Here is a 25,633-nt window from a genome sequence, read left to right as displayed (position 1 = left end):
GTATTCAAGCCACGAATAAAAAAGTCAACATATACACTGACTCACGTTATGCATTCGGAGTTGTACATGACTTCGGCGTGCTGTGGCGAGAGAGAGGTTATTTAACTTCTCACGGTGCCCACATTCAGCACGGACCCCTCATTCATGCCTTATTAGATGCAATACATCTACCCACTGCAATATCAATTATGAAATGTAAGGCTCATACGAAGGTTACTGATATCATTTCCCAAGGCAATGATCTAGCCGACAGAACAGCTAAACAGACTGCTCAAACTCAAACCCTCGACATGACAAAGACAATAGTCCCGACACCGACACATTGTATGACAGTTAAAGATCCTACTCTTGACGTAATTGACATACAGACACATGCTACACCAGACGAAATAAAGAAATGGACTGAATTAGGAGGGATCCAAACGGACCAAGGATGGATGATGAAGGAAAAGTCTGTATGGTTCCTTCCTGATTCAATGGTCCAAGTTATAATTAACACTATACATAGTCCAGCACATCTAGGAGAAAAAGCTATGCTAGACAGCATTCAACACATTTGGTTCAATAAACATTTACGAGCAGCAGCCAAACAAAAGGTCCGTACCTGTATGATCTGTTGTCAGTTCAACCCAGGAAAAAGCGTTCCCGTAGAACAGGGTGGATTTCATACTCCTAATCATCCTTTTGAAGTACTCCAGATGGACTATATCCAGATGGAACGATGTCGAGGATTCAAATATGTTCTCGTAGTTGTCTGCGCTCTGTCCCGTTGGACGGAGGCATACCCGGTTTCAGATTACACTGCCCCGACTACTGCCAAACAGTTGGTTCGAGAATTCTTCCCACGATACGGTTTACCACGTGCTGTTCACTCAGATAACGGCCAGCCGTTCTCATCCGAATTAATGAAACACGTTTCACTTCTGTTAGGATATCAGTGGAAATTCCACTGTGTCCGACACCCCGAGGCAGCAGGTCTCGTAGAAAGACATAACCAGATACTGAAAATCAGAATGTCCAAAATATGCAGAGAGAAAGGTGTCGACTGGGTAGTAGCGTTGCCCGTTGCACTCTTTTACATGAGAATGGTAGCACACTCTCGAACAGGGCTATCCCCGTATGAGGTGATCTTCGGCAGACCACCGAATATGTGGGGGACGCCTATACCACGCAAAATAACTGATATTGACTGTAATATGCTGACAGATTACTTGGCTTCCTTGATGTCTGCACTGCAATCTTGTCGTTCACAGGTAGCTGCAGCCTTTCCCGACAACACTGAGGTGAAACCCCATGACGTTGTTCCGGGTGATCTTGTCTTTGTGAGGAATTTCGACCGAAAGACTCAGCTGGAGCCCAGGTGGAAGACACCCAAGTTGGTCCTGCTGACCACAAGAACAGCCGTGAAGATCGAGGGCCGCAAGGGCTGGATTCATTCAAGTCATATCAAGAAATTTCATGGACTATCCTCGGATATAGACATTGTGCCCTGCACTCCCTCACAGACTGATTCAAAACTTCCTTTTGTTGAACCAAATGACTCTGAAAACTACAAACTAAAGCTGAGGCCTAGAACGTCAGACAATTTGATTGTTTAAGTCCTCTCCAAGGTGAAGCGGTTGAATTTGTCTCTGACATGTATCCTCTAGACCCGAATCATGGACAGTCGCGGAAAATGTTGAAACGACAGGCGTATTGTAAATCACTGCGTAGTCACTGTATAGGGACATTATTAATTCTGTTTTTATTGAGTCTTTTAGTAATTATTACAAGTATGTTGTTGCACATATATTACCCTATTTCTAGACATGTTTATAATGTTGCTGCTGAACATTCCTTTAGTGACTTACCTCCGCATGAATTGTCTTATAGACTTGCGCTGCGCAATAACACTTTCATTAGTATGTTACATCATTCCCATCAGACTAGTAATGCCACCAATTGTTGGGTGTGTGGCCGACTCCCTCCCTATCAGAATTATGAAGGAGTCCTGCCTTTTTTTCCACATCCATTTACACATAATGGCTCCTGTGGAGCATGGTTTAGTTTAATCAATTCCATAGACTCAGACACCGCAGTTTACCAAGATCATTGGATATGGGGAAACCTGAACCTAGTTTTACTCAAGGTCTGCTACCCTGACAAGGAGGGTCGCCCCAAAAGAACAGGAACTGATCTAGAAAATGAAGTATATGGATTAGGTAATTTTACACCTAATCTCATGATTCTAAATGTCGTATCCGAAGTTGAACTAGTCTTACCCACCATGTCAGTATTCCCAGCGAAGGGTGAATTGTGTGTAAGAAAGGTTGGTTCCATACATATGGGCCATAGTAAATGCACTACTATAGTAGAATTCAGTGATCAAGGCAAATCTTCATTTAGAGCTTCTCGCCACTCCTACTTTATATGTGGTCAGACTGCATATATGCGTCTACCTCTAGATTGGGATGGTACCTGCTACATTGCATTCCTTCTGCCACCTGTTTTCCTAGCTCCTCCTGATTATTACAGAAATATTCATCTAGTACACAACAGAGAGCGGAGAGATCTCCCCATTGTCGATTACACTGAGACAGCATGGGACAAGTATGTAGATTTTAATAAAGGTATCTTTCCCTATATAGGTACTGTTACTAATAGTAAGCTGATACGTAGGTTAACTAGAACCCTTGAAGCAGTAGTGAATGAGACTATTTCCGCCTTAGGCAATTTAACGGAAGAGCAGTCTGCTATGCGGATTGTTGTGCTTCAAAATCGTCTTGTCCTTGACGTCATCCTGGCTGATAGGGGCGGAGCTTGTAGGGTCATCGGATCAAGCTGCTGCGTATTCATACCAGAAAATTCGCCATCTGTATATAAAGCCATCACTCGCCTTCATAAGATTGTAAACCAGATACACCAGAACCCAGGCACTTGGACTTGGTCCAGTTGGTTTTGGAGTATGATATCAGCCTGGGGATGGAGAGTTTTATCCTTCCTAGGTATTGGCCTTCTCATACTATTCAGTTGCTGTCTATGTCTACAATGTGGACCAGCGATTTGTGGTCTGTGTGCCACATCGTGTATTCCACCACCAAGATTTCATTCAAGATCCCGGAAGAAGAAAGAAGAACAAATGATGCTATATGAACAGATCAATGGATTAATGAAGATTGATATCTCTTGACGGGCAAGTAGGGGACAAGGAGGGAATGTGGAAATATGGATTTTTCTGGTCAGTTATGTCCCCTATCTTGGACCCCAACGGTTCTATGTGCATGTTACAAGTACATGTATGTTCCCTCCAGTTCCAGTTATGAAGACGCAAATACATGTGCGTCCACCGTCAACATGTCCTCTGTCAGATCCGCCATGAATAGGCCGGATATTCCATTCCTAAATATGAAAGGCCACCGGCTTTATATGGTTCACTTATGCCATTTTACAGTCCAGGCAAGTAGGCCCTGATTCTGTCATCAAACTCTTCTTGCTTTCTGCCTCTGAAAGCTCCAGTCTGAGCCTGCATCTGTGATCATGAACTTTGTCTCATTCTCTGCGCGGCTCACGAAGCCTGACATCAGCCTATTCTCTGCCAAGAACTGTATTTCACCTTCGAATTATCTGCTTCCCTCTCAGCCGATGCATTCCTGCCTAGTAGCTTAAGTAAACATTCTTCCAGTTACCAGGCAAAAGGCCCGGCTTCTCTGTCCTCATGCAAGTAATTCATAGCCCTGTTACCATGGAATATTCCTACCCCCTCGCATTCAGTGTAGACACTTAGACGCTTGTACACGCACGCACAGTCAGTATAGAATAGATTCTGTCCGAGAGTCCTTCTTTTGTGGATAACATAGTTCTTTAAACATAGGATGTTAGATATGATTTGGGATTAGGTTGACTTGACCCCCCAGACTTTTCGTCTCCACATGTAGAGCTAATGTCAAGTCCCCGTCACCCCCTAGTTACACGTCAATTACACGTCATGCTGCTGCGCGCGCATCTATGCCAAGTATTATCTTATAGATCCACCTATGTATGACATCATAACCAATCATGTTCCTTTTTTACTCCTTATTACACCCATTTTCGGTTACGCAGACAAAACGTCAATTTCCTTATCAATTGTTACGCCTACTGTATTCGCTTCATTATAATGTATGTATTATAAAAGTTACTTCTTGTCAATAAAGTATGTACTTCACTTCCTGAACCCCCGTGGTGATGGAACTTGGAGCATCCGATTATAATCGATCATTGGAATAAAGCCCATTCCGAAACTCTAATATCACGGATTCTGCCTCTCATTTTACTGAGCTATTTTATAATGTTTCTGTATCAAATTCAGTCCCGGTAAAGGAATTTTTATTTACCACACATATACCATTGACATATCCACTCACTCACTCACCCATACAGCCCCTCATACATGCATTCACTAACCCATACAGCCACTGACTCACCCACTTACTGATTAATACAGGCAGTCACACACACCCTCATCCACCCACAGACACTCAGACAACCAATCACTCACCCATACAGCCACTCACGTATTCACTCACACACCATACAGCCACTTACACACCAACTGACAGACTGAAGGACATTCATACAACCAGTCACTGACCCATACATTCACCGAGACCCCTAATCACTCACTTATACAGTCAGTCACACACATACTTAATCATCCATACAGGCACTCATACACCCCATGGATTCACCAATACACCTTGGTATATACATATGCAACACACATTAACTTTTTAAAAACAGTCAGTGGATGATGTCATCGGTGGTGTCATCAGTGATGTCATCAGTGATGACACTGATCATGTCATGAGTGATGTAATATGTGCGGTCATAAGCAGTGCACTCAGCTAACTAGAACTGCTCAATTTCACTCGTTTTGTATGAGTGAAACCTGAGCCTAACCCCAACTAGAATGTCCCTGTATCCTTTATTTTTTTTTTGTGAATTTCAAAGTTTTTTTCAATTCGACTTCCTTACTTTAAAGTTCCTGTATGTAACCTTTGTTTTTTTCCGCAAACTTTTTATAATATATATATATATTTTGTAATGAACGTGTTCTAATGTACCGCATTGTAAATGTAATCATGGTAACGTCTGATATCCATAAAAAGCAAGATTGACATTTTTTTAAACCTCTGGGTCCAGACCCAGTTTCTTCTGTTAGAGGTAGAATTCTAACAGCCTTAAAAGATGCCAGACTCTTTTCTAAAGACTCATTCAAAAGAATGCTCAGGGGCGTAAAAATTATATCCATAACGTGAAGGGAGCAATTCTTTTACAGGATCATCTAGAATGAAGAGGCCAATTTAATGTCCTTCCTAATCTTCTTTCTCCCACAAAAGTTAACTGTACACAAAACTTATATAAGGGAGTCACTCTCAATAATACATTAGAGGGGTTTGTCAGCTCCTCTATGATTTAGAAAAAGTCTTTTTGATCATCCCAGCATTCACAACTAACAGAAAAACCTCTCATCCCCATCAGCCAGTGGCTGGTCATTCCCTCTGTAGAAAAAGTGGACAGTTGTCATATCCATCCTCCACTTGCGTATTGTTTTGTGGTTCTGATCATCAAAATGTCTAGGTGGGCACCCTGCTTCCGGTAATGACTCAGTGGGGGATCCTGGATTCCAATAATGACTCAGTGGGTGTCCCTGGGTTCCAGTAATGATTAAGCGGGGTCCACAGAAGTCACAGGTTAAGAACCACTGCTTTAGACCATTAAGCTGCAAGTAGAGCTACAACGCTCATGGCTGCTTTGTGGAACCTTTTGTTCCCTCACCTCGGAAGGCACTCTATCATTCTAAAACATGCTGCCTGGAACATTTGAACAAGCATTGCAGCCTACTCAGTGGCAGCTCTTCCTTTAGCCCCTGTTGCAAAGGTCAAACAATGGGTACTCCAAAGTACGGTCTCTTCTGCAGTTATTGTGCCTCAGCAGCTACACCGTCATCTATGCAGCTCCACAGTGACAGAGGAGTTGGTTATGCGAGCACCATAGTGTCCAGCCCAGAATTGTGTATCTTTCCCTCTGTGGAAGAACTTCACGTAACGGACTCCACTGCTGTAGTGGCTAAACACATGAGAAACCTGTAGAGATAAAGTCAAATTAGACATGAAGCTTTGAGAAAACAAGAAATACAGTGCTATGAAGCAAACAGATAAATGTTTGTCCACTCTGTAGAAGAAGAAATAAAGCTAATCTCCCAACACAACTTTCACAGTCAGGAGCAACTCCCAGTTTCATCCACTATGGTTCATCTCATATATGCTTCAAATCCACAGCCAAACTTGTTTGTGTTCCTAGTGACCGTGGAAATAATTCCATATCTGAATTATATATGTGCATTAACATGGAGCAATTGCTAATGAAACAAAATTAATATGATTTGTTTCAATGTTTTCCTGGCTTAGAGTAAACTAGGCCTTAGTTACGCTTTAAATACATCAATGCAAATGTTAATAGTGAAAAAGTGGATGTCAATATTAATAGTGATACATTCATATGTAAGAACGAAATTGCACCTCTATTATCAAATTCACCAGTCATGAACCCTCTGTCAAACCAGACTCAGAAATACATGGCCAGGCAGGTTCTGAGACTTCGGCGTGAGGTTACTGATTTACAGGTCACAGGTGTGGTGGCACGTAGCCGTCAGACAAAACCCCAAACAGGAAACTCAAATCAATCCTACTGATAAGTGTAGCGACACCACAATGGTCCAGGGAGACTGGCCCCAACAAAGCACACAAGGCCAGAGGGGTGCGCGCATTCCCAAAACACCATAAAGTCAGATGCCACATGAAGCTAGGAACATACAGCCAATCAGAATAGAGCAAACACAGTACATGCAGTGATCAGACGCCATTCATGCCAGACATCTGGAAACGTTACCCACTGGCCCCCATTGTGTCCACGCAAGGTCGAGGCCCACCTTCATTTTCTATCAGGGGCCATAATTATGACTCCAAACACTAGGCCCGCATTCTTTACCAAAAATGGATTGACAGAAACATTTTATGACACCAAGACAAATGTATAAAACCTTGTTCAGATGGATTGTACTTTGAGACAGTCTTCAAACCCGCTTCTGTAACTGTACTAATGGCTGAAGCGTTTCATTAAACCAACTTTTCCAGTTTTGCCAAATGCTGCTTTAGTTTTTTCAAGGTAAATTCCTATTCGAGCAATATTCTGGTGAGCCAACCAGGAGTGATAGGTACCCCCGGACCAGACTGCAGCCGAAGGAAGGGGACCCTACCCGGACGTATTCACAATTGTGCAGCAAAGAAGGTGACCAGACACTGCAATTGATTGGAAGTTCTGCTGAATCCGCAGGCCAGAGGTCAGTCCTGACGCCGCCGTCACAATGGGTAAGAGACTATATCAGATCCTTAGTCCCAGCATTTGGCATATGGCAAACTAGAAAGAAGCGCAAAAATGTAACCTGAGCGCCCTGCCACTGACAGAAATCTGGCATGTTGCCTACCTATTTTGTGTGTCTGAACTGAGTAGTCTCAAGGTGGTCCCTGAGGCGTTCCCAGCGGGGGTCATCTTTTTCGATAGTTAGCACGCTAGGAAGGTGAATATTGTTTGTCGCGTGGATCACTGGGCGTTACACAGATGGTGCGCCTGAGCCCTGGGTGTGATACAGGGCTGGCACCTCAAGCTTATTTTTTTGTCTAAAGGGTTATTTCATTTCTACCGTTTTTTTAACACTGCTGGTATCTGTAAGAAGTGAGAGGTGTTGTTCACTTGGATCACTGAGTGTGACACAGATGGTATGCTTGGCCCCTGGGTGCAATACAGGATGAGATTCAGACGTTAGGGAAAAATATTTGAATCTGGGAGATTAGGTGTAGCTTGTGTTTGGCAATGAGGGGCCTGTGGATTTTCGAGTTATTCCTTTTCTCAGCAAAAATTGTTATCTTTGTACCGGAGACGATATTGACAGACTATTAGGCTCACTTAGTCCCGTATACCGCGCAGAGCTTCCCCTGGTCACAGGATAGCATGTGCTAAAAGTGGGAGAAAGTATTTTTGACTGAGTCATCATTTTTTCTGGGTCAGTTTTTTTCTCATCATAGTTTGAAATTGATGAAAGGTATATTTGATGTTGTGGTGCTGGTAATCAATGCAACTCTGTTTTGTCTTAAGTGTTGTATTTTGTCTATGATTCAATGAGGTCTATGAAGGTGATGCTAATTCTCACAAGTGTTATTTGACATCAAAGCAAAATTTGTTATTTGATGCCAAAGTCAAAATTCGTTATTTGATGCCAAATTTCATGACATTTGATTAACAATTGCACTTTGTTCTAGGTTGTGTCCCTTCATATGCAGTGTTATTTGCGTTTGTGAAATATTCATGTTGATGCATCTGTAGATAGCACTGAGCTCACAGAAAACAGTTAGAACCAGCAAACCCCTGTGTATATATTTTCCCCACGATTAGAGCCAAATTAAAGAGTCCCTAAATAAGAGAAACAAGGGTGCATTTGTCCTCTAAAACTACCTAACTTATCATGGAGTCACCACAAAACACATGCAAACCATTTTCCCCAGACAGGCTAAATGGCGCGTGCACACACTAAGGCATGCGTGTTTCCCTGGCCAAAAGAGGGAACTTTTGACACTAACGCAATCCAACACATGAACACACATACGATCCAAATATGCAGGACAGGAGAGAGGCACTATTAGAACTGTGGGCCATCCTCGAGAAGGCACAGACCGATAATCTTATCCTGAAGACAAGCAGAGCATCCGCACCTCCCCCACCATACGCAAGTACAGAAGTGCTCTCCCTGGTGCCTGTTCTCCCTGCATTAGGATACACCAATCCTCCAGTAGAGGGAGCTGGAGGGTTCCCTACCGAACAACGAACTGTTAGGTCCAGGCATGAGAGTCAAACAGGCCTGCAGGCCCGACAATCCCAGCGCCGCCCCTGTCCAGTGCAAGCGCTCAAAGAAGTTCCACCCCACCCATCCATTGCATTCAGCCCATCGAATCCCACCGATTCAGGCGAACACACTTGGGTAACAGGGAGTTTCATAGCGGTTCTAGACAGTGATGCACAACTAGCGGGGGTGAGGAAAAGGGTCCCAGTTTTCCAGAATCGGATGAGAAGGGTGGAGCTACAGGTTTGCGCAGGTAGCTGAAGAAACAACAAAAAGTAAATTTGATGCCAAATTCCGGCCAAGAAAAACAGCGCATAGCTCAGAGCTAAGGAGGCAACCTAGATGGGATTTAGAGGAAAGGTGCAAACTAAGGAGGAAGAAAGAGAGCTGGCACCCTGGAAGCACACAGAGAAAGCAGAGCTACGTGCCCTCCACCTGAGGAGAGAGAGGGTAGATACAGGGCACCGATAGGGGAGGAATCAGAGGTAGAACTAAATGAGAGGCTTTTGGCTGTGATCCAAGCCTCAATAGATAATCAACATAGAAGATGGGTTGACCAGGAAATAAGAGACCAAGGTAGCCTGGTGTAGACCCAACCAAGGCACAGAAGAAACAAGATGGACCCTTTGCGCGCGCATGGGTGGAACAACGAAGAAGATATCCGCTGTCCTCCCGAACGCATGGGACAGATAGACTGATCTCACGAGAGATAGGGGCCCTAGAGGAAGGTGAGAGCTTCATGCGGCCATTCTTACACCTACTAGCCTCCTGGACAGAGGGAAAAGGCCAGCACAACAGACCTTGGCCGGAGGAGGAATCCTTCGAAACAGAGGACATGGCCGTAGTGGAAGACTGCATCAGGCATGGCGGGAGAGAGCCCAAGTGGAACTTCCCTTTCATGCAGGATTGCCTAAGAAGATGGGAAGACTACATTAGGGAGAAACCAGTGGCGCTACCCAAAGCCAAAATGTACCTGCTACTGAAAAAGGTCTCATCGGGACCACTTATGTGTTGTGGGATCAGATAGATAAAGAAGGGCTAAGGACCAAAGTGCCACCATTGCTGGATGGAGCGGGGAAATAGATCTCATGTTTTGAGAAGAACACTGTAGGAATAAACCTAGCTATAGGCGATGTCAAAAGTCTGGTAAGTAGTCTTATCGGAGAGCAGCTTAGCAATCACGCTGACAAACACCGAGCATGATGGGACCACATTCAATTCGTACAGGCACCAAATATGGATGACCCTAAGGAAAATGTTCCCTGACTGCCCTGATATAGGAGGGTTAATGGCAGAGACTATTAAACCTAGAGAAACCATGACCAATTTTCTGGATGGGGTGAGGGAACGATGGGGACTAGAGACAGAACAGTCATGGACTGATACGGGCCCACAAGTCGCATTCTTTTATAATATCCTAAAAAAGTGGCTACAAAGCGGATTAGATAGCGTAGTGGGGCTAGATACGAGGTATAGTGGCAGGAGATACAGGCCCACATATTGAGAAACAAGAGAAGGATAGGGAAAAACAAGTGCAAGCCAAGAGAGATATCACTAAGCTGGCCCAACACTAATTGATAAAGACAGCCCACTGGGCATTGGCTGCAGATATTACAAGTCTTAAAGTCTTCACCGCAAAACCCCAAAAGGTTTTAACACACCATAACGGCAGAGGCCAGGGTGGTTGGCAGCAACCAGACTATAGGGAATGTTACAATTGACAAAATGGGCCACATGACAGACAGATTCCGTCTAAAAGCATACCGCGAACAGAGGTCGATGAGCCTCGGCCAGTCCCCATAAAATCTCCATCCAAAAAAACATGCCCAGGGAAGCCCGAATGCACCCTACACTCAGCCGCAGGGAGGTCAGTCAGCCACCGCACCACCACAACATGGATCAGGTAGTTGGACAAACACGTTGGAACAGCAACAACAGAGGACCCAGCCCAACGGGGACCGGAGCCACAACCGAGGCAGGAAAGGGCAACTGTCTGGGGAGGTAATGCCTTCACACAAATGCAGAACCCAAAAGTGCAGTAAGTTAAAACCCCCAAGGCATATCACCCATTTCACCTACACCCCAATATTTGCTGTGCCAAAAAACAAAAGAAGGACCAGTGAGACAATATTGAGAATTCAATCCTTTACTTGCGTTCGGGAATTGAGGGCCGCTGCATGTGTTTGTCATGCAGTGCGCCTGTGGGAGCCGGGGCCCCACTCTGCTGCTGGCTGCCCACACCCCAGAGGGAGGGCATTTTGACGAGGGGGGGCAGGTGCCTGGAAGAAGGGGGTCCGCAAAGTCCATCACAGCATGTGAGATCTAGGGAGGGGCCTAAAAGACCAACAAAAAGAGGCCCAAACTAGCTCATAAAGAAGTCTCTAGAAAAAGGGCGTAGCCAAGAAACCTAGCGCCACGAGGGTCATGTTGCATGCCGAGGGACTAGAACAGTACTCGCGTGACCTCAGTGCACGTTGCAATCACCAACACGCTCAAATAGTGACATGCCCCCTCATTACACATCGTCCGTGCACGTTTAAGTAAAAAAACCCCACCTGCACCGAAAGCACCCCCATGCACACTCCAGGTGGAAGGGTTGGCAACGCCCATAGAACCCTAGCTAAAATTGATACTTTCCTAATGTTCAGAAGATCACCCCGTAAAAATCCTTCGCCAGCCTGACACCCACTTAAGTATGGAAAGGGGGAGGGAACCCAACAACTCAAACTGATTTGCTCTGCAACCAATACCCACTCTTTAACATAAACCTTCAAAAATGGATACCCCGACTGGGGCCACCTTCCGGTGCCTCACTAAAATTGCATGAATGGAGTGTGAAGAACACAACTCCAAAGAAAGCACAGGAACCTTGAAGAAAAATGAATGACGGCACCTTAAAAAAATCATTGTTTTTTTTAACTAACCAATGAATGTCCAACAGGTTGGCAATCGAATGTTCAATTGCACCACCTTTTCAGCGGCCACATCAGCCAACCCACAGGATCTACAGTGTGTGAATTGAGAACTACAAACTGTACCGTGAACTTTTTATCTCAAATGTTTTAAACTAAAGAAACTCCCAATTACAAGATGACTACACACACAACCCCTGGAGTCATCCCATGACCTGCAATGTTCCATAAGTTATGTATTGTTGCACTTTTATGTACCCTCTGTTTACTATGGGTGCTGCTGCATCCATTCATCACCAAAGAGGATGCCTGGTCATATGGAGTCTGTAGGAAGGTAGGATCCTTCTAGCATGGTTCCCCCGCTTTTTGCCCAGTGTCAGTGTGTTTTGGACTAGTCTGACTGGGATCCTGCTAATCAGGACCCTACACACTGTGCTTCCTCCCTAAATTAGACATGGTAGGTACGTCTGTACCTGCACAATTAGCTATTGGTGTACCTCTATAAGTCCCTAGTATATGGCAATGAGGTACCCAGGGCATAGGTATACAAGGGGTCTCCCATGGGATGCAGCATGTATTATGCCACCCATGAGAGACCACTCAAACTGACTACAGGCCTGCTGCTAGCACTACTTATGACAGATAGTTTCTCATATCTGAGGTCACTACACTTAAAACCTAGAAACTCACCCCTAAAGCAGGTCTTTCAATCCTGAAGCAGGGTACTGGGTTATAGGTGTGTGGGTGCCCCTGCATGAGCAGGGCACCCCTACAAACCCCGGAGTCGATTCTCCAGGCTTTGTAAGTGCGGTCAGCCATTTTGATACATATACTGGGTATCTGTCTTTAAGCGATGGCTAACTATATAGTGACTGTGCCAAACCTGGGCTTGTTTGGTATCAAACATGCTGGAATCATACCCAAACACCGTTATCGGAGTTGGAGATATGATTCTATGCACTGAGTGCTCCTCCAGGAAATCCCCAGCACTCCTGGTAACAACCTTCCAGGGTCTGCCAGCAAGTTAGTGCTGCTGCAGACCCCAGACTCGATTCTGCCTTCCTGCTGCTGAGCTGAGCTTCAGCAGGGGCAGGGGAAGGTAGAACAATAGGTTTCCTGTCATGGGAGGTGTGACCACCTCTGAGACAGGACTTAGTGTATTGGGCTGGGGTGGGTGTGCTTGCCAGCACCACCAGACTGCTTTGAAGGGCACAGTTGGGGCCCACATTTCATTCTCCAGTTGGAACCAGTTCTAAGAGTCCTTGGCTCCCACTCTGGTGTGAACTTGGACAAAGGACATGTGAGTATCCTCCCCTCTATCCAGGCCCTTTTTTGGGAGGGACCCCTTAGTTGTCCTAACTCCCTTCTTAGGGTATAAAAGAGCTTACCTGTGGGTGGGTCCTCCGGTCCGTCGTGGGACAAGGCTCAAGTCTGAAACCACTTCACTCTTCAACCGTCTGGACACTTGGACTGCGCCTGGAAGCAAGACTACATCGACTCCTGCTGCTCCTGGTCTTGCTGTTCTGCAAGTCTTCTTCGTCGTCTGTGTCTGTGCTTCTTCCAGGATCTTCAACAGACCTGTGGGCATCAAGGACAACAAAGTAATCTCCCTTGGAGTGAGGGTGTCACCCCCTGCATCTGCAGGCACTGAAACAAAGTTGACCAGTCTGCTGCTCCCAACGTGCCACAGACTTCGAAAGGCTCAGCAACACAAGTGGTGGTTCTGTAACTCCCTTGAGGCCTAACCAGTCCTCTCTGCAATTTTGAGGCCAGTATCCCTCGTTGGGACCGAACCATTGTGCACCGCGTCGACTTGCCGTTGCCATGGCTTGTTGGCTCTGCACTCCAGAGATCTTCGGGCTACAAGAAGCACCAGCCTCCAGCAGCTCTTCCTGTCAAGATCAGGATCCTCACCACATTCTCTGCACCGTGGGCCGTTATTTTTGGTGAGGTGCTGGAGGTCCTCTTGCAACTCCTGTGCCTTCGGCCTTTGGGTCCTCTTGAGGGTCTTCTCCTGCTCCTGTGGGTTCCCCTGCTTCCTCTGGCCTGCTCTGACTCTTCAGCACTTGGTAAGTTTCTTAGAACTTGCTGGTCCCAACGTTGCTCCTTCTTCGCTTTCCGTGCCTGTTGCAGCTGCCAAGGCATGTTAGTGCTCCCGTCGGACACCGACCCCCCCGCTGGTTCTCGGATTTCAACGTGGGACAGCTCGTGCACGACTCCTGGTCTTCCTCAGCGCTGCCTGGTCCTCACAGCTACAGCGACAAGGTCACCGTCATCACTCCTGCATCATCCGAAATCGGTGGGCATTGCTCTTCCGTGCCTCCTGGTCAGCTCAGAGTGGCATAGACTCTGTCCGCTCTGCTTGCATGTTCTTCTCTTCAAGAATCCACCCTTGGATTCCAACGGACTCTAGCACAGTCTTTGCCAGCAGTATCTTTACTGAAGTCCTCCATTGTCATCTACGGCAGCTTCCGACGTCACTTCGCACCTAGCTTCCCTGGTGTAGGTATCCTGGTTCTTGAGGTATCCACGGGTGGGGTGACTCTCCATGCTTCTGTCTTCCACAGGTTTCCTCAGGGTCCACTGGGAAGGGTTCTTCAAAACTGCAACCACAACTCTCCCGTTGACTTCTATTGAGTACACGGCTGTCAATTCACTCTGTACACAGCCTCCGTGGGGTTCCAGGGTACTCACCTTGGGTGTTTTCTTGTGTCCCCAGCTCTTCTGAGTCTCCTGGTCCAAGTCTCGACTTCAGTCGCAGTTCGCATTCCACTTTTTTAGTATATGGTTTGGTCTCCCCCTGGAGACCACTGCGTATTGTGCTTTTTTACCTATTTGCAATTGAAGTATTGTGTGTACTTGTGTTTATATCTCCGGGTAGGAGATATACCAATGTGTTAGTGAGTGACATATTTTTATAACTACATTGTGTGGTTATTTTTAGTTTAACCTACACTACATGATTAGATCTGGTAAAATAAGCTGCTTAACACACCTTCTGTACTAAGTCGGAAGGCTGCTCTCCACAGCTACCACTTAGAAAGCATTCTAAGGTTGTCTAAGACCACTAAAGCCACCATAAGGGTGGTCTGGATTAGTGCAAGGTGCTTCACTTAAATAAGTGTGCACCATATACTAAGCTAGCTTCCTACAGAGTCCACCCAGGAACTACTACAGTGCTTGATTAGGGACCTCTCCCATATCACTTACAATTACACCAAACCCAACACTAGCATCCCATATGCACCACACAATGCCCTCTTACACAACCCATGCTACCTGTGGGCTCCAAGGCAGCAAGATCATGTTACCTCTGTTCGTTGATACCGCATGCAGTAGGCGCAGATAGGCTTTGCTTGTCCCAAGAGATAGCACCCGAAAAAGCAAAATGCCCTTTCCACCTATACCTATGTAGGATTAGGGCCAAAGGAAGAACCCCTCAGAGTAGTTTTAAATCGGAGCTGATACAAGACCAATTCAACAGCATTGTACCTTTTCACCAAGCATAGCAACATTCAAAATGAGCTAGATAGGATGCACAGGAGGGGCACCATCGAGGAGGATACTGTTTGGCCCCAAAACTTTTCAGAGAAGAGATTCTTAGAGGTAGCAAAACCACCAAATCACTGCACGAAAATGTCCGCCCCAGCTTTCATCTGCGGTTCCAGGTTGGCACTTAGCATATCTTCTTTAATAACAAATGAACCCCAGACATAGAATTCAAGTATAGGGCCATCCATCTCGATGATACTAAGGGAAATGAGTCTTGTAGGAGAGAGATGAACAACAGCTTAGATACTACGTATCAGGAAATCTGGGTTACTGAAGTGGGTGGATATACATGGCTAGAAGGGAAGGGGCAAACCCTAATTGTACAGAAACTTACCATGCACTCCTTGTGTTTCTGAGGTAAAGGAGTAATTCTACTGGTCATGAATGAAAACTGGGACACAATCCTGCACATTCTGGCTATGCAATGAGGCGCCTCCATGCTGATGGATACCTCCTTGCAGTGCTGTTTGTGCCTATACTCAGCTGGTCCCCGGATGGTGTGGCCTCTGTGCCCTCCTCACCATACACACCTGACCCTGGTCATTCCCGGAGAAGAACTGCCCAATTTGTACCAACTCAGCTATAGAAGAAGGCGGCTCTGTTGCATTAGGCTTGCGTAAAAAGAACTGCTGATTATTTTGGCTGGGCTCAGTACAATGACATTCCAGAAGAATTCAGACTGTTCGCTGATGTACAAGTTTCAGCAGAAGAGTCCATGCCCTTCAACTTATAGACAAAAGTAAATGCCTGGTGGTTGCAGATAACCATGTGGAAAAAGCTCAAAATGATGAACAGCACTGAGCTCGGCCCTAATTCAATCAAAGAATAGAGAGTCATCCCCATCATGGTAATGCAACATCGATATGTGTGAGACTTAATGACCGCAATGGAGGGAGGGGTGTGAGCCAAGATTAGTGCATCCTGCTGCACGTTAATCCCAGGAAATGACAATTGGACTCTGACTCTTGCCAGCAGCCAAGCACTGCAACGCTTACAAAGAGACCTGTGTGAAGCGGGAGGTGCCCCTGAGCAGGATTGGTACTCAAACTGGTTCTCCAGGCTCCCCTGATGCCTGCCCGGACTGTGCACGTCATTGGTGCCTGTTTTTTATTGCTATTGGTTGTGGGTGGTTTCCCTCAATTGGGGTTTTCCTGCTGTAAAATGGGTAGAATGCAAGTAACTAGGAAAGTAAAACTAAGAAAATATACAGAAATTTCCGTTTGACCTGTATATCTTGAAAAATGGCTCTTAGTGCCCGACATCTTGACCACCAACCAATGGCATATACAATTTCTTTGTATAGAATTAGTATATTTTTACTATAGTCAATAATCATTTTTTTGTGGACTTTACATACTCATTTATTTTATCCAAACAGATATCAATACATAATTTACAATTTTATAAAAAAAATAATTTACATATATATATATACACACACACACACACACACATATATATATATGTATGTTTGTATGTATATCTTAAACTTTTTGGAAACAGTCACTGGGTGATGTCATCAGTGAGTCATTTGAGAGGTCATCAGTGATGTCACTGACCATGTCATGAGAGATGTAATATGTGACGTCATCAGCAGTGCATTGCGGGGGCGCGAGTTATAGTTAGCTCAGATAACTATAATGGCTGAATTTCTCGGGTTTTGTACGAGTGAAATGTCAGCCTAAGTGTAATGTCCCTATAACCTGTGTTTTTTCCCCCAGTGAGTATATATATGTATACCATGTGACCAAGGCCTCCAGTAGGTCGAAACGCGTCATGGCGGTGGTGCAGGTTACGGAGTAAAATAAAGAACTAAGAGCACCTATTTCTGGGTCCGTGTTCGTCTTTGGCGTTCCAATGCAGCGCATCCTGTGAGACGATTCCTTGTGGCATATATATATATATATATATATATATATATATATATATATATATATATATTACCTACTGGCGGTCGCCAGTAGGTAGTTATAGTTAGGACCCTGTTTCCATAGGAAAACCGCAACATTCTATTTGGAATAACTTTGGCGCCGGTCGACGAATCCTCGCGAAATTTTCAAAATAGGTGGGGCGCTACGCTCCGCTCCTACCCTGAAAGTCTCGGGGGGATTCGTCAAGCGGGGGCTGAGAAAAAAGGGGGGTCCCAAAACGCGTTTTTCCCATGCATTTTTCCATAGGACCTTTAGACACAGCTACAGCCCGAACGGCTGAACAGAGTTACTTGAAATTTGGCAGAGAGGTAGTCTACAGGTCAAGGAAGTGCCTTTTGTAGGTCTGGTGTAAATCTGTTCAGTAGTTCCTGAGAAAATAGCATTTAAATCAATATATATATATCTGTGGCAGCTTACGGTGCGCTTACCGTGCGCTTACGGTAAGCTTACCGTACGCGTACGGTGACGTGCGCGAGCGCGATTCTGATTGGCTGTTAGATCTTAGTAAACATTCGAATCGGTCGAAACCAGGAAGCGGCGGCCGCCATTTTCTCTCTCGCACTCTAAGGGGGGAAGAAAAACAAAGGGTAAAAACATATAAAGAGGCAGGTTTGACAACTCCCAACCACCTAGCCTTGATTATGGTGTCCCAAAAGAACCCCCAAGGCAAAAAATTTAATTTATTTTTTTTTCGAAAAAACGCCGATTACGCTTACCGTACGCGTACGGTAAAAATTAATTATAAAAAAAACATTATCCACACTTTCCCACCCCCGTGTGCAAAAGGTGCCAGTAGGCCACCTTTTTTGCATGGCATATTATGTAAAAGAACTTTTAATTGATTACCATCCATAACGAAGCGCATAATATGTCCTCCGTGAGCGGACGGTGCGCGAAGCGCATCGTGCGTACATTGCCCATCCAGCGTAACGTGGGCACCGCGTGCCCACCGTGCGTGCACGGCACTAACTGCGTAAAGTGGGCGCGCGGTGCGCAAAGCGCACCGCGTTCTCACTGTGCGCGCACGTTGCGCGAAGCGCACCGTGCGCGCACGGAACGAACTGCGTTAAGTGGGCGCGCACGCCACGAACGGCGTAAAGTAACTTAGCATTTAAAAAACCGTACAAATTCACTGAAAAAACCATAGGTTTCACACACGTTATAGTTAGGAATTAGCATTTAAAAAACCTTGCAAATTCAGTGAAAAAACCATAGGTTTCACACATGCTATAGTTAGCTGGAGATTTTACTCATAAAAAACCAATGAAATTCCCCCGTTATAGTTAGTGCAGGCAACTATAACTCACGCGACCACAATCCTCTGCTGATGACATATGTGTCTTTATGAAAAAAAAATATTTGTAATATATGTATAGCTAAAATTTAATGGAAGAAGACATGGGCAAATAAGTGTCTAAATACAGTATTAGCATCAGCAGAGGATTGCGGTCGCGTGAGTTATAGTTGCCTGCACTAACTATAACGGGGGAATTTCATTGGTTTTTTATGAGTAAAATCTCCAGCTAACTATAGCATGTGTGAAACCTATGGTTTTTTCACTGAATTTGCAAGGTTTTTTAAAGGCTAATTCCTAACTATAACGTGTGTGAAACCTATGGTTTTTTCAGTGAATATATATATATATCTATATATACACACACACATACACCAAGGTGTACTGAAGAATGAGTGAGTATATGAGTGTCTGGATGATTTAGTGAGTGCGTGACTGTATAAGTGGATGATTAAACGTGTCAGTGAATGTATGGGTGAGTGACTAATCTGTGAGAATGTGTGTATCAGTCTGTCAGTTGGTGTGTAAGTGGCTGCATGAGTTGGTGTGTAGGTAGGAGTGTATATATGGGTTATTGATTAGTAGTCAGAGTATCTGTATGGGTGCCTGAGTGGGTGTGTGACTCCCTGTATGAATATATGAGTGGGTTAATCTCTGGGTGTATGGGTTCATGAGTGCACCTGTGAGGAACTGTATGGTTGAGTGAGCATATGGCTGTGTCAGTGAGTGAATGGATGTCTCAGTGGTAAATGGGTGAGTAACTGCATATATGAAAGGCAGTATATGCGAGTGTTGCAGTATATTAGTGACTGTGTGAGTGGCTGTATGGGTGAGTGTATGCCTCTGTCAGCGACTGTATAGGAGAGTAAGTATTTGTTAGTATCTATATGAGTAGTGAGTGTGTGTGTGTTTCTGTATGGGTTGGTGTCTGTGTTATTGAGTGTTTGGGTGAGTGAGTAGGTGTGTGAGTAGTTCTATGGGTGACTGACAGTGTATGAGTGGCTCTATGGGTATATGAGTAGATATATCAGAAGCTGTATTGGTGAGTGACTGGCTGTATGAGTGCCTGCATGGGTGAGTGAGTGGATGTGTATTTAGACCTATGAATCAGTGAGTGGGTATGTACGTACTGGTATTGGTGTGTCAATGGTTTCAAGAATGGTAATCTGAAATTTGGAGTGGATGTATGAAAGTTTATATTGGGGTGGGAGTAGATGCATCAGAGATTATGTGGATGATGTCATGAGCGATGTCATTTGAGATGTCATCAGCAGTGCATTGCGGGGGCGCGAGTTATAGTTGGCTCAGCTAACTATAACGGCTGAATTCTCGGGCTTTGTACGAGTGAAATGTCAGCCTAACTATAACGTCCCTGAAACCTGTGGTTTTTCCAGTGAATTTTTGAGGTTTTTTAAATGTTAAATCCTAACTATAACGTCCCTGTAAAGAGGCAAGGGAGGTGCAGAAAGAGGAAGAAAGGTGGTGCAGAAAGAAGCAAGCGAGGTGCAGAAAGAAGCAAGAGAAGTGCAGAAAGAAGCAGCAGGGATGCAGAAAGAGACAATAGAAGTGCAGAAAGACGCGAGAGGTGCAGAAAGAAGCAAGGGAGGTGCAGAAAGAAGAGAGTGGGGTGCAGAAAGAGGCAAGAGAGGTGCAGAAAGAGTCAAGAGAACTGCAGAAAGAGTCAAGAGAACTGCAGAAAGAAGAAGGTGCTGAAAGAGAAAGAAAGGCACAGAAAGAGGAAGAACGGTGCAGAAAGAAGCAAGAGAAGTGCAGAAAGACGCGAGAGGTACACAAAGAGGTAAAAGAGGTGTAGAAAGAAGCAAGAGAGGTGCAGAAAGAGGCAAGACAGGTGCAGAAAGGAGCAAGTGAGGTGCAGAAAAAGACAAAAAAAATTGCAGAAAGAGGCAAGAAAAGTGCAGAAAGAGGCAAGAGGTGCAGAAAGAGGCAAGAGGTGTAGAAAGAGGGAAGAGGCACAGAAAGAGGAAGAAAGGCACAGAAAGAGGAAGAAAGGCACAGGAGGAAAGGCACAGAAAGAGGAAAGAAAATCGCAGAAAGAGGCAAGAGAGGTGCAGAAGAAAGAAGCAAGAGAGGTGCAGAAAGAAGGTTGGTGCAGAAAGAGGCAAGAGAAGTGCAGAAAGAGGAAGAAAGGTGCAGAAAGGAGCAAGAGAAATGCAGAAAGAAGCAAGAGAAGTGCAGAAAGAGGAAGAAAGGTGCAGAAAGGAGCAAGAAAAATGCAGAAAGAGACAAGAGAGGCACAGAAAGAGGTTTGCGCACCATTGTACCAATTTAATACCCACATTTAGCAATAAGTAACAAGTGATCATTCCAGCTTTGCAAGGGGCCTTCCACCATGCTTTAACACATGTCGTTGCATTTTTGGAAATGTTTGAGCCCTTTGAGCTAGAAACAAGGTTTTTTTGTTCAAATCTGCAGATTATGTGGCAGATGATGGATTAAATGGCAAATATGGAAAATGTATAATTATGCAAAAATCGGCGTGGCCGAACAGTCGCATAATTCTAGTGGTCCTGCTCATAACTGACTAGATCCAAAAGTGCTCCTCTGTGGTTGCTTCTTTTTTAGTGTCCCATTGAGTTTATACTTTAGCTTCTATGGAAACGAGGAAGACTAATCGTGAGGTTACCACTTCACCACACAGACTACCATACCACATAATTACTCTACATAACACATAATCTCACTCCACATAGTTCCTATATAATAAATACCACATACTTTCTATCCACATAAGGTCACTGCACAACATACCACATAATTCCACTACACACAACGTACATCCACTCCACTACAAAAAACATTAGTAAAAAAGTTTACATTTACAACGCCAATAGCTCTAACTCTCACAAATGCGAGACCTATTGCATTACAAATGCTTGTTTAATTAGTTGTCACGTTTGCAGAGTGGTGGACATACAGGAGGTACCAGTAGGGCTTCTTGGCCCCTAAAGTCCCTCAGGAGTAAAGTGGGCTCCACCCCCAACCATTAGAGTGCCAGGAGGTGTCTTTGCAGAGTGGTGGAGGCGGGGGGGGGAGGGGAGGATGGCCTCCGAAGACCTCTTAGCAATCCCACTGTATGGGACTTACTGGAGGTAACAGGAGAGGTAGTTGTCCCCAAGGACGTCCTTGGGGCCAACTACCCCTCCTATTACCTCCAGTAAGTCCCACACAGCAGGATTGCTAATTTCTGAGCCATTTTTTAAAAAATAAAACAGGAGGGGGCGCGCGGACCCTTCCCGAGGCCGATTTCTAGCCCAGGGACCCCACCCCCCGTGGCTAGGTCTTTCTTAATTATTATTATTTTTAAGGGGAGAGGGGCCATGCGGCCCCCCCTCCCCAGGCCGATTTCTGCCCTGGGGACCCCATCCCCCGGCCATTCCATTTTTCATTTATTTATTTTTAAAAGGAGGGGGGAGAGTGTCCACCTCCTGAGCCATTTCAGGCCCCGGGGACGCCATCCTCCGGGGCCTGTCCACAACGTTGGGGACCGCGAGGGGAGTCTCAAGGCCCCCGCAGTCCCTGTCGGCTCCCTGCCTCCTGCGGGAGGCAGCATTGCTTTTGGACAAAGGGAGCAGCTGACATGCAGCTCAATCAGAACGCATGCTCGAGATTGGGAGGATTCGCGGATCCTTCGCGTCGATATATGGATATCTGCAAATATTTCAATTTCTCAGAAACTACTGAATGGATTTACACCATTTAACAAAAAGAGTGCACTCGCCATTTGCAGGGAAGCTGGAGGAAGAGATAGTGAATTATTTAGTGATGAATTCGGGCTTGGCATCTTCCAGGGGTGTGGAATGGGAAGCATTGAAGGTAGTTATTAGAGGTTTCTGTCTTAGTACGACTTATGGGGTTCAACAGCAACTTAAGAGGGACATTAAAGTTCTAGAACGGAACTTGGCTGAGGTGGAGGCAAAGCTGCCCGCAAACCAGGACCGACTAAATGAATGGAGGGAGATACGGGAGGAGCTGTTGGCGGCACTCTGTTGACATGAGAAGTTTAATTATACTGCATATCGACAGTGACTGCATGTGGAGGGAGATCGGTCCGGGGCGCTGCATGCTAAACTAATTAGAAATGAGAAGCCAACGTCTCCCATTGTGCAGATGAGATCTGCCGATGGAAGCTTGGTGTACAGTCAGCAAAAGATCTTGGATACCCTGGCTGATCACCTGGCAGGGGAATATGCGAGGCGCCCCGCGCCCGATTTGGAACACGTAGCAGAAGTCCTTTCCACACTGAACCTATCTTGTCTAGATAATGAGGTTAGCAAACTATAGGATGAACCGGTCACGAGGGAGGAGATATTAGAAGGGATAAAGTCTTTGAAATCCACGAAGAGCCCGGGAAGTGATGGCCTGCCGGCCGAGTTCTATAAGAGGTTTGCACCCCTGTTAGTGGATCGCCTGTTGGAGGTATATAACTAGGCACTCAAGAATCGTACACTCCAGCCTCCTATGAATGAGGCATTAGTGGTTATGATTCCCAAAGCGGCTAAGGATACTCAACTGCCGGGGTCAACCAGGCCTATCTCTTTGTTAACTATTGATGTAAGGGTTCTCAGTGGGATCCCGGCGGCTCGACAGCAACCACATATGCAGCATTTAACTAATCCTGATCAAGCGGGCTTCCTTCCCAAACACAGTACGGCCCACAATTTGCGGCAGCTAGTCCACTTATGGTACTTTCCCCTAGTGCAACAGGAAGTATGTGATTTGGCGTTATTAGATATTGAACAGGCGTTCGACTCAGTTGGGTGGATGTATCTGTGGGAGGTCCTGTACGCATTGGGTGTGGGCCCATGTGTTTTTTAATTGGGTGCGGCTCTTGTACTCTGAACCCCAGGCTCAGATCCGAATGGGTAGGATAGTGTTGCAGGCTTTTAGACTACACCGGGGCACCAGACAAGGGTGCCCACTGTCGCCATTACTGTTTGCCATGGCAATGGAACCCTTAGCGGTGAGCCTACGGGGAGAGATGGAGGCCTTTGGGATCCAACTAGGTGAGACTAATCATGTGGTGTCTATGTACGCAGATGACACCTTAGTGTACCTTCGAAACCCTGGCGAGGCAATACCGGTACTCCTGGACGTCCTTGAAAGGTTCTGGCAAATATCAGGATTGCGGATTAATGCAGGGGAGTCGAAATTAATCCCACTGGGGGGGGAGGGGTATTGGCCTTGCTCCCGGAAGGAGGACTGCCGAAGGTGGGACTTCCATGGGTGAGAACCACGCCTAAATATCTAGGAGTTAAATTGAGGGACACGGCAGAACAATTTGAGGGATTACGAGGTTCGATGCGCTTTTGGCAAGATCTACCTCTGTCCCTTATGGGGAGGATAGCCCTGTCTAGAATGGCTGTCCTGCCCTGATGCCTTTACATGATGCAGCACTTTTTTAGGATCCCCAACACTTTTTAATTACATTGGATAGACTTCTGACAGACTTGCTGTGGGGGCCAAGCGTAAGCAGGTAAGCCTGGTCACTCTCCAAAGAACCAGGCAGAATGGAGGACTAGAGGTTCATGTCTGTAATTTTATTATGTAGCTTCTCAATTGTAACATGCGGTACATTGGCTAGACGACGAGGGGAACTGGGAGAAGGCCCTACTGACGGAGACCTATGGGAACAGCACACTCTCTGAATTGCTAATGATGTGGGCACAGATAACGAGTCCATATATCATACAGCATGTGGCGGAGATCTGGGAGTTTGTCGCCCGGAAAGTACTGTAAAAGGCCCCATATGCCCCAGATATGCCCCTATCGGCTGTTCGCCCCTTTCTCCATATCTCCACATTTATGTCTGTGTGTAGATGGCGGGAGGGGGGATGCCTTACTATGGGTGATCTATACGTTAATAGGCAATACATCTCATGCGAACAGGCGGTTGAAGCCTTTACGTTGGGCCCAGGACAGTTACTACAATATGCAAAGATAGCCCAGGTGGCTAGAGAGATCTGGCCTATGTTTCCCAAAGAGTCCCCTGTGTCCAGTGTGTTACAGACCTTGATAACGATGGCTAAAGGACGCAGATTGATATCCCACCTATATCGAGCTATCCAGGACGACAAAGCGGTCCAGACACTGCCAATTCAGGACAGGTGGGAGACACTTACAGGGGAATCTACAACGGAGACACACTGGACTAAAATACATGAAGGGGTTAAGCAGGCAGTGCTTAATTTGTGCCGGAACTTAGCACCGGCACCTAATTATCAGGGCTGGGTCTACACGCATTGCTGCACGTAATTGATTTGATAGTCATTTATTTACCTCGCTACGGCCACGGGACTTGGCAGTGGCACAGACTTTACCGTTGAACTTGTGTTCAGAACAGTTCAACTACTTCTCGTCCGCACTCGGCAGACTCCACACCGCAGTATTGTCTGCTCCTGCTGCTCGTCGTCGTCGTCCGTCTCCGACCGAGTCCCGAGTCAGTCTGACTTCTAGTTCTACTGTGTCTGTGACTGTCTCAATCTAAGTTGATATGTTGATGCAGACAGTGGCACTGGCAGCCCAGCGGCCGCGGCCCTGCTTAACTTCAGTGTTGCCGGCCCACTGGGCGGGACACTGAGTTGGGCTGGATTTGGGGGTTAGGGCTGTGCGCGGCAGCAGGCAGCGTGCATAGATTTTTTCAGATTGTGGATTGCGCACGCATTCGCTTCATTGCCACGCCCCAGCATACCCGCACGGCCACACCCGACCACCGAGTCATCATGGTTCAATGACCATGCATTCACTGTCTTCAATTACGTTTGAGCGCGACCCGGATGACTTTGAGAGCCGAGTAGCCAGTAAAGGCAACACAGCAACAGGTGAGACAGGGCCTCGCCTGGCAGGCCTAATCAGTTAATAAAGCTGCGCAGCAGCCTAAAACAGTGAGTGGCAGTGCACGGAGTTCCGAGTGAGTCAGTCCCACAGTCCTCCCACTCAACTTACTGGTCCTCCAAACCACTCCCAGTGGAGTGTGTTGCAGGCGCGCCTGTGAGCCAGGCTCAGCCTGGCG

The 25,633-nt window shown here is 46.0% G+C and overlaps 1 protein-coding gene across 1 annotated transcript in view; it reads right to left on the bottom strand.

The window, feature by feature from the left end:
• Positions 1-5,635: 5,635 nt before the first annotated feature.
• Positions 5,636-25,633, bottom strand: part of LOC146797808 (F-box only protein 27-like) — a 76,112-nt gene continuing 56,114 nt past the window's right edge. Inside the window, exon 5 of the mRNA XM_085627656.1 lies at positions 5,636-6,104. Within this exon, the coding sequence (XP_085483782.1) occupies positions 5,964-6,104 (141 nt within the window). The 3' untranslated portion in view covers positions 5,636-5,963. The remainder of the gene's footprint in view (positions 6,105-25,633) is intronic.

This window comes from Triturus cristatus, chromosome 9 (genome assembly GCF_964204655.1).
Source record: "Triturus cristatus chromosome 9, aTriCri1.1, whole genome shotgun sequence".
NCBI lineage: Eukaryota > Metazoa > Chordata > Amphibia > Caudata > Salamandridae > Triturus > Triturus cristatus.
This window is presented reverse-complemented; position numbering and strand designations above follow the sequence as displayed.